Source organism: Nuphar pumila, chromosome 7, assembly GCF_984573655.1.
Source record: "Nuphar pumila chromosome 7, dmNupPumi1.hap1.1, whole genome shotgun sequence".
Taxonomy (NCBI): Eukaryota; Viridiplantae; Streptophyta; class Magnoliopsida; order Nymphaeales; family Nymphaeaceae; genus Nuphar; species Nuphar pumila.
Genome location: NC_143255.1, coordinates 114,851,204 through 114,861,199, shown reverse-complemented (window position 1 = coordinate 114,861,199; position 9,996 = coordinate 114,851,204). Strand labels below are relative to the sequence as shown.

Sequence of the window (9,996 nt, the reverse complement as noted above, 5' to 3'; positions counted from 1 at the left end):
AAGCTGGGTCAGACCCGGGCCGGACCTGACCCAGATCTGAAACCCGATAGGGTTTTGAAACAGGGCCCCTGTTACGTATTGTATTCTCTTTCTCACTCCTCTCTCTCTCCCTGCTTGCAACAGCCGATGACGCCGGCAGAATCCAGATACGGTCGCCGCCGCTAGTGCTTCTTTTGTTCCCTTTCGGTGTTGGCTTCAGTGTCGGCTTTCGGTGAGTTGCAGAGTTCCTCAGCAAAATTCGGCCAGTGATCTTCGAATCGAACTCTCTCTTCTTTAGGTTGATTCTCATCGTCTTTCTTCATTAGTTGAAAACGAAAATCTGTCTTCATCAATTCATTTAACAAAAAGTAATCTTGGAAAATAGGTTCTTTTAATGTGGGTCATATGAAATAGAGGAACAAATTGAAAAGAACAGTTGGGTCTTTGTTTCGATTTGCCCAGTATCTTATTTGGATTTGGTTGCCACTCACTAAGTACCTAGTGATCTCAGACGTTGAATGTAGATTCATTTTTTTGCATCAACAATAAGAAAATGGATTGACTGATTATGGTGAACTGGGTCGCTAGGGACCTGTGATCTAGTTCATTTGAACTACTTTTGCATTTTGATGGCTGGACCAGTGAATTCTGTGATCCGGATCTAGCCTTGAACAAAGAGCACTAAAATGTTCACTCTTAACAAGTTTAGTTTCTTTAACATTTTTATCTTTTTTTTGGGTGGTTATATTCAAGGTACAGTGTCTTGGTGAATCTTGACTGAAGAATCAGTACATGATGGTTTTTGCTACCACCACATAATTTGATGTTTTTCATGGCAGTGTTGATCCAAAATTAATTCGTTCTTCTGGTTATTCACTTGGAAAAGTTAAAACATGTAGCCCCAATTTTAGGAGATTGCTCTTCTTAACTTGTTTCAAGCTTCTGGATGCTTTAGTGAGTCAATCAGGATGTCATTGTTATGCTTATAATTGCCTCTTTTTTCTTCTATCTTTAGAACTACATTGATTATTATATCACTTTTTACAATTGAAGCACTTAGAAATTTTGTTGAATATTTGTTTTTGGTGGCAATGTCTAATAGGTTCTTATACTCCACATATATCTTCAGACGTGCATTACCAATCTGTAATCAATAGCTGGACATGTTGGTACATTCTTATTTTGATTTATTTTGTCATAAATAAAATTTATGCATTGTTATGAACTTCAAATTATCGCACCAGTGTTATATATTGCCATTAGATAATATTTAAGAACTTTATGTTGAGATTGAAAAAGACTGATTTGTCCATATGAAATAGATTTTTATTAATAATTATAGCCATTTTTTATTTTATCTCAAAAAAAAAATTTTGGGGGCGCTGCCCACGAACCACCGACTATCACACCACCTTTTTTTCTACACCCCTGTTTGCCCCCCCCCCCCCCCCCCCCTCACATGAATCCTAGCTACTACGCCCCTGCCTGCACGGGTTTTGATTTTAACCACCATCTTCACCTTCATCCTCGTTGGGGTTCCATTTTTCTCCTGTCCACTGCCATCACTAGTTTTATGTAGTTTTTGATGTTAGGTTCCTAATCACCTCTCCCTTCTCCCATAGCTTTCAACCAATTTGGCAACTAGGACTAAACACCGATGACCTCAATTCATTCTATGGGAACCATGAATCTCAGAAGCATGAGAGTGGGGCCCATAAACATATATATCCATCAAGTGAACCTTGACCGAGGAATCAGTTTTATGCCACATGACCTGATCTGCTCCCACTTTCAAGAGATAACAACTCAATTAGGCGAACATGGACATTCAATCCTAGCCATCCAATGAACAGCTAGCTGTTCTGCTGGATGGTTAGGATTGAATGTATGATGGAACCTATCCTATTTAAAATGATGGGAGCCGTATTCCAATGAGGCTGAGGAACTCTGCTCTACTCACCTGTCTTCAACCATGGAGCTGTGGTTGCTTCTCTCACTTTTCCTAGCTCTACTTTTCCTTCTCTTTTCAAGGCCCATAGGAAAACAAAAACAGAACCTCCCACCCGGACCAAGAGGTTGGCCTCTTGTGGGCAACCTCTTCCAACTAGGTCCCAAGCCTCATGTCACCCTTGCGAACCTAGCTCGCACCTATGGCCCCCTCATCTCCCTCCGGCTCGGCACTCAGCGCGTCGTCGTCGCCTCCTCACCCTCCGTCGCTTCCCTCATCCTCAAGACTCATGACCCCTCTCTCTCCGGTCGTGCCTTACCCCAAGCTGGTCGAATCCCCGGCTACATCAACTACAGCTTGGTTTGGTCTGATTGCACCGATTCATGGAAGAGACTGAGAACCGTCTGCCGCAATCAGCTGTTCTCAGGCAAGATGCTTCGAGCCGGTGCACATCTCAGGCACCTAAAGGTGGAGGAGTTGGTGAGACACCTTCGCTCCAACGAGGGAAAGGCAACCAACATCCCTGAAGCAGTGTTTGGTACCATCTTCAGTTTGATGGCTGCTTCCACCTTTTCAGACGATGCAGAGGGTGCAATTGGAAGTACCAGCAAGATGAAGCGATTGATTCGGAGGATGATTGAAATAGCAACTGCGCCGAACGTGTCCGACTTCTTTCCGGCGATCTCTGGCCTTGATATTCAGGGATTGTACAGAGAGTCTGAAGCTTGCATCAGGCAAGTATACGATGTATGGGAAGGCATCATTCTGCAGAGGAAGGGTGGAGCGGTGAAGCACCGTGATGATTTTCTAGAGGTCCTGCTTTCTGGTGGATTCAGTGATCTCCAAATCAAAGCGGTGCTTCTGGTAAGTGCCCAATCCTTTTCTCAGTTTGGTGGACGTTTGTTTCTGGCGTCACTGTTTTCTCATGAGATTTTTTTTTTTCCTTTGAAAAAAAATGCGTTTTAGAAAGTATTTTCACCGTTTTTTTTTTTTTTTTTTGTTGTTGTTTGTTTGTTTCACCAAACATATAAAAGAGTTAAAATAGAAACAAGTGACATAAAAAACAAAAGGACGTGGGCCTCGCTAATGGAAAAATGAGTGGAAAAGGTGGACACGGATTCCAGAAATATGGTAAAGAGGGTTCCATCATACATCCAAACAATGACTAAACGGTTCTGTTGAATTGTTAGAATTGAATGTACTATGAAACCCATCCTATTTTAAATGATGGATCCATTCTAACGTGAAAAATAGATTCTTTTACGTGAAAAAAAAAAAGTAGGAATGGCAGTGGACCGGGGGAAACGGGCTCCGCCCAGCCCTGCCTCGCCTCACCCAGTTTGGACCCAGAATGAAAGACATAAATTGGGGATAGACTTAAGCTTCCCCCACCCCCTTTGGACTGAGAATGGAGGACATGAAAAAAATAGGGATGGACTTACACTTCCTCCCTCAATCCCCACCTCACCCCGTCCTTGATCCTTCTTTAAAGATGAAAGTGGACCGAAAGGAAATAGGGCCCCACCCCACCTCGCCCTGTTTGGACTGGGGATAAAGGACATGAAGGCAGGGATGAGGCTTAAAATCAAGAGTAGAATTTTGAGACTGAGCGAAAGTGGAGACCTTGTCCCCTGCCCTGATCCAGTGCCATCCCTCAGCTGTGAGACACAACAGCAGATGATGATGGTACCGGTGATTGGTGCAAGTGTGCATTCACATTGCACCCAATTCCAATCCAAGTCTGTAAGTCTCACAAAACATTTTAATAGGGTAACTGAAATGTGTTCACCAACAAAATATGTTTACTAATATGAATCAAGATTTTAATAAGATTTTTTTTCTTACTACTTTCAATGGCCGTCCGGAACAAGGTGCTTGGTTTTATAAAAAACAGACTTAAAATTTTGTTGGACTCGTTAATGTATTGGTTGTTGAATGGGATAGTTGGATGGTAAGATCATCAAGGGGTCTTAGGTTCAAATCTGGCGTGGTTATTCCCCAGCCTGCTTACCCAAAAAAAAAAAAAAACAGCTCTTATGAAGCACACAGTCTTACGATTTTAGCATGAGCAAAGCCTAGGCTGGTAAACTTGCAGTACGATCTATAACAGAGACAAAAGAAAATTTATAGAGACAAAAAGTTACCCGCTGTTTGGAGTTCATGAACTCAAATAAGATTTTGAATGGCAAAATGCCATACTCTATTATCTAAATATGGTAATTTGATCTTTAACTTTTGTGCACAATGCAGGACATGTTTGTTGCTGGTTCGGACACTACAACCAGTGCAATAGAATGGGTAATAGGAGAGCTCATAAAAAAACCAGAGGCATTGGCTAAGCTTCGCGAGGAACTCTCTAATGCATTCAGCAACACTGATACACTGGATTCCATCACGGATTTGAAACTAAAAGAACTTCCTTACCTCCAAGCTTGCTTAAAGGAGACATTTAGATTGCACCCACCTGTGCCATTTCTAGTTCATCGTGCAGTGGAAACGTGCGAAGTTCTCGGCCACACGATCCCAAAAGGCTGCCAGGTGTTGGTGAATCTATGGACAATAGGAAGGGACCCAGCATTCTGGGTTGAGCCCTTCACCTTCATGCCAGAACGCTTCATTGACTCCCCTAATTTGGATTACATGGGTGCTTTTTATGAATACATTCCATTCGGCTCGGGAAGACGAATGTGTCCCGGGTTGCCGCTTGCGACTCGGCTTGTTGAATCAATTGTGGCAGCCTTGGTGCACAACTTCGAGTGGTCACTACCAAATGGAATGGACCCTCGCCAGCTTCCCTTGGAGGAGAGTTTTAGCCTTACACTCCAGAGGGATCACCCACTGGTGCTCATACCCAAGTTTACTGGACACTAGCATTCATAACTAGGGCTAAACTTTCTTTACTATTTTCCTTTAATAATGGCCAAAACTCTTATGCCAACTTATGAGAATTCGCATCTGTCTGCAGTATGGATTTCCATCTTTGATGGTGAATAAATTTTCATATTATAGTACAATAAAGTTATGAGCAATTGGTTCAAGTTATCTTTTGAGCAAACTATGGTCCAAGGAGACACCATTGGTTCAAGTTATCAGAGTGCCAAGAAGCATAGTAGAACCTGAATGAATGAAGTTGAAATGCTTAATGAGATTCCCACATCATCTGTCTTTCTTCTTTTATGTAGTAGTATGCATGGAGATTGCAGGCATTTCTCAAGTCATGTATCATAAACCCCTCTTGTAAAGTTGTGGTTTCTGTTGTCATGTTATTGAGGTGATTGGTAACCTCCTATATTCACCAAACTTCCTTTTATCTTTTTCATTAAAATTTTTCTCTCACAAGAAAATATCTTTGAGCAAACTATGGACCAATTAGATCATAAAGTGAAGACAAGAATACAATTTAATGAGGTGGTAATTGGAGGACTACCCGAAAGTATATCAGATTTGGGCAAAGAAAGTAGTGTGATTGAAATACAAGCCCCCATAATGTCCTCATAGTGAGACGTTTGCACCAAATCTAACCACATGGAAGTGTTCAGCATGGTCAAATTAGCAAAAATCGACTCTTGGTTTGTATTGTTTGGACGTAAAAATATGATTTTTTGAGTTTTAAAATTTTAGTGTATTGTAGGCCATTGATTTTTTAACCCTTTGCAAAATCTTACATACATGTTGGAATACCATAATCCAACAGCTGAATACTGCTAATCCACAAGTAAATTATATCTATAGGGTCAGATGTTCCAAAAAGTAAGAAAAGAAAAATATTACAGTTTTTTACTTGGGGGCTTCTTACCTACATTAACCACGTACCTTGAGGGGCTAATATCGCAAGTAGGGATGAAAACGGTTCGGATTCAGATTGGATGTGGTCAATACTATATCTGGCTAATAGGATATTGATCAAATAGATTATTCCGATTCAGATTTGAACTCAGACGGTGGAAAGTTCATATCAAACTCATTTTTTTTTTTTACATGTAATCCGATACATATATCTATAAAATATGGATCTGTTGGATTTGGTAGCAAAAAATCAAATTCATATCCACATCCAATTATAATTGGATATGATTTTGGATTACCAACTGGGGTAGGATTTGGATGGATATCCAATCAATTGACATCCCTAATCTCTAATCTCAGGACTATGTTTTTTTTGTACTATATATGGCGCTTGTGAGACAGGATCAGGTGCCATCACAAGACACAAATTTAGTGTGCCTCTGCTGCTGGCTGCGCACTCCATCTGCTTTTGGGCCCTCAGACTATCAGCAAACACTATATAAATAAAATACAAAACTAAAAGTGATCTATATGGTATCAAATCGGATCCTGACGCTAATACTCCTCCAGCTTCTTCTTGCCTTTCTACTTGGTAGATCAACCCCAATAGAGCCGTGTTGGATTAACCACCACGTTTGACGTGGTGGTTATCAACGATGTGGATACATTCCCACATCAGGGATGATTCATCCGATAAATCACCATACGATAAGGAGAAACAGTTACGCAAACCGTTCCCACCCTATGCTTTATAAATACAGGGTATCGTGAGCGACCCTATGTAGAGGAATACAGGTCTACTCACCGGCTGCCTAAGGAAGCCTGCTCTTGTGGTGGCTGCAGCCCGGCTGAGCAGAGAACATCCGACGACCTCCATTTTCGGTAACCACAACATCCAATTGGCCGGATCAGGTATGCGTCCCCTGTATTTTTGCTCTGTGTTTTCTATCTTTACGTAGGGTCACCGCTTTTCAAGAGTCGGTGACACCGGACAATCGATATCCCAACAAACTGTACCTGTGTTTTATGGGGCCTGAGGCAGAGCGAAAAAATGAACCCCTTATTAATAGCAGGAGTTCGGGGCAGCGCCTCTGAATTTTTTTTAAACAATCAAAATAACAATAAAATGGGCCCTTAAAATTTTTATGGGGAGCTCGGGCCTTAAAAATGGGCCCCTAAATTTTTTTTGGGCCCAGGGGCCCTGAGGCCCAAGCCTCATTGGCCTCTTTACAGGTTCGGCTCTGAACCCGAATAATCGGTTAGCCCCAATACAATATAGTTGCAGCGGATTCGTAGTGCACACACATATAAATGGAGATTGAACGAGAGAGGGAGAGAGTAAGAGACGTTGATGACTTCCTCGAGGAGGGTTCTCTACTACTATTGTTGAGCCCTTATAGATTACACCTTCAGCCCAAAAAATATAGAGGATTTAGTATCACTGCATACTAAGAGTCCGTTACCTAGGTTATTATTGGATTCTTTGTGAGATTCAATGGCCAACTTTGGATTCAATACATAGATATTTAACTGTGATATCTTTTTCACATGTTACAAGTTATTTTTTCATATATCTGATTTTTTTTATCATTATATGAATTATGATTTTTTTCATATATAATATGAGTTTAATCATGACAGCACGAGGTTTTACATATACTAGCTGAGTTTTTTCTTCATGATATATCCTTTTTATGGAGATATTCACAAACTAGGTTATCTTTCCATCATGATTCTTTCATATACTCATTTCACATATCTATATGGATTTCACATCATGTCAAAAATTTCAATCATAACTTTTAATGTGCAAAATTTATTTATTTTTACTTTCATTGCATCCTTAACTATGTAGTTTATGTTCTTGAGAAAATAAATATGTATCACCATGGTGAATTTTTTTGCACATATATCATAGTGAAGATCTCACTTTCTTAGATAGTTATGTGGTTCATATTATTCTTTCATGACCATGTCATAAAACATCATTATATCTTAATAACTTTATATAAAATTCACATGTACCCCAGTAGAGAACTATCAATTTGTATCATCTCACAAATTCATAAAAAATTAATATCGTATAAATTCATAAAAATTTGATTTGTCAAACGTGACCAATGCTTTTACTTTTCAAGAATTTACCATAGATTATACTCTCACTATTAATGTACATCTTCCCTGTCAGTATCCTGTTGAAAGAAAGGGGCACCTTTCCCTGAGGTGCACTCTTCCCACGTCAAAGCATGGGCATGCAACACCACTCGATGTTTTCATAGCATCCACCATCTTTGGTTTCATTGCTATTAAGACATAAAAAGAAAACTTATTAATTTATAAACGTGGTTCTAAGTTTTTCGGAATCGTGGTGTATTGTTTTTGACATATATGAGGCTTATCATTGCCACTAGAGTTGGGTTCACACTATATCCCTTGCCTGTCATATCATCATGGACATCTCCATGAAGTATATGGTCGGAGTAGAGCCACATCAAGTAGTTGTTTTTCACAACTTGCTTTTGTCACCTCTCACAACTACCATGAGTAATACAAGTCAAATTTATCCAATCCATAGACATGGGAAGCTTAATTTTGAAAGTAGAAACCCTTGAAACTTGAAAGTTGCTTTAGGCACTTTTTTCTTTTACATTTCCCAAACTGTGTCGAAAGAGAAGATTTGCTCTTTCTTTGTTTTTTTTTTAACATGAGATTGAAATTTATTTTAACAAGAATTCACCATAGATTATACACTCTATTAATATATTCAGATCCAAATAATCATAAACATTATTACAAAAATTAACATGACTATGTTGTATATTATTCATAAAACATCTAAAGCATGTAAAACAAAACATACATTCATGAATTCAAACAAGCAATCATGATAAATTTCAACATACATATGTAAGTTAAAACATCATTATCGCATTTTTTTTTAATCTTGTACAATAAAAAAAGATTTCGTCACATGTTAGTAGAGGTGACCAATCTTCACTAACAACGATTATCTTCTCACATGGTTAGTAGAGATGGCCAACTTCCACTAACCACATGAGCATTAGGTAAGGCCATCATGACCACCAACCCTCCCAACATCTCTTTTTTAGGAAGAATGCATGATCTTTTTTATGACTATTCATGGGATGACTATCCAATAGTTGGTTCATTTCCAACTTGCTCATATTACTCACCAACAATACGTTGTTTGCCATACTTCTAATAAATTAAACTTCAAGATTTAATTCATTGTTAAATTGTTCATCAACCCATTGATGCAAGTTAATTATGTCGACATTTATATTAATAGAATTTTCATGTTTAAAATCAATATTAGTAAACCTTAATCTTGACTCAAATTAAAATCTAGTCACATTGCATGCAATTTACATCATAAGCTTCAAATATCTCAAACCAAACTTATTTAATCAATTTTTAAAATATGGCAAATGCTCTCACTTTTCATGTGTTGTGTGAAAAGCATATATACATATATATTTTTATTAAACATGCAATTTGAGTTATTTACTCTTACTTTCTCAAAGCCAATTACAATCTAATCACTATGTGATCATATCAGCTTTAGATCAATGTATCCAAATCTAATTATTATGTTTTGTTATTTAAAAGCATGAACAAAAGTCATGCATTAAGCGTTCAAAGCATTCTTTCACGAAGCATTTTAATCATAATTCTATTTTCATTTTTTATGTATATAATGAGAAACCTAAAACTACATGTTTTTTAGACACATAAATTTAAAGTCATGCTCTAATTTCATAAAGTAATTCATTACATCAACATATAGAAGATTTAGCACAAATTGCGGATAACTTACCCCACTCTTCAATAATCATCCCCACTATAACTGCACAATAAGAGTCTACATGGTTATTAGATCCTTTATGAAACCCAATGATAATCCAATACATAGATGCAACAACATCTCAAGTTGGTGCCCATCTCAAGTACATGGAATACATTGACTAGCAAGATGCTTTAGGTTGGTGCACACTACAAGAAAAACTTCAACTAGCAATGAATATTTGCGACGAATTTTTTCTGTCACCCATTAGCGACGGAATAACAAGAGAAAAATATTTGTCGCAAACATTCAAATTATTTATGGAATTAATGACAAAAATTATTTCATCGTGCATCCGTCGCTAACTAGCGACGGCTTAGCGACGTACAAATTCTGTCTCAATCCCCATCACAAATTAGCGATGGAATAACAACAAAAAATGTTTGTCGCTACTCTGTCGCACATTTGCAACGACGTA

General features: G+C 38.5%; 1 protein-coding gene across 1 annotated transcript; it reads left to right on the top strand.

Annotated features, from left to right (window-relative positions):
• The first annotated feature begins 1,917 nt into the window (after window positions 1–1,917).
• Window positions 1,918–4,945, top strand: LOC149833034 (putative (S)-N-methylcoclaurine 3'-hydroxylase isozyme 2). The gene is made up of 2 exons (XM_090014854.1): window positions 1,918–2,791; window positions 4,178–4,945. The coding sequence occupies exons 1-2, from the start codon at window positions 1,952–1,954 to the stop codon at window positions 4,796–4,798; spliced, it is 1,461 nt and encodes a 486-aa protein (XP_089870980.1). The 5' UTR covers window positions 1,918–1,951; the 3' UTR covers window positions 4,799–4,945.
• Window positions 4,946–9,996: the final 5,051 nt, after the last annotated feature.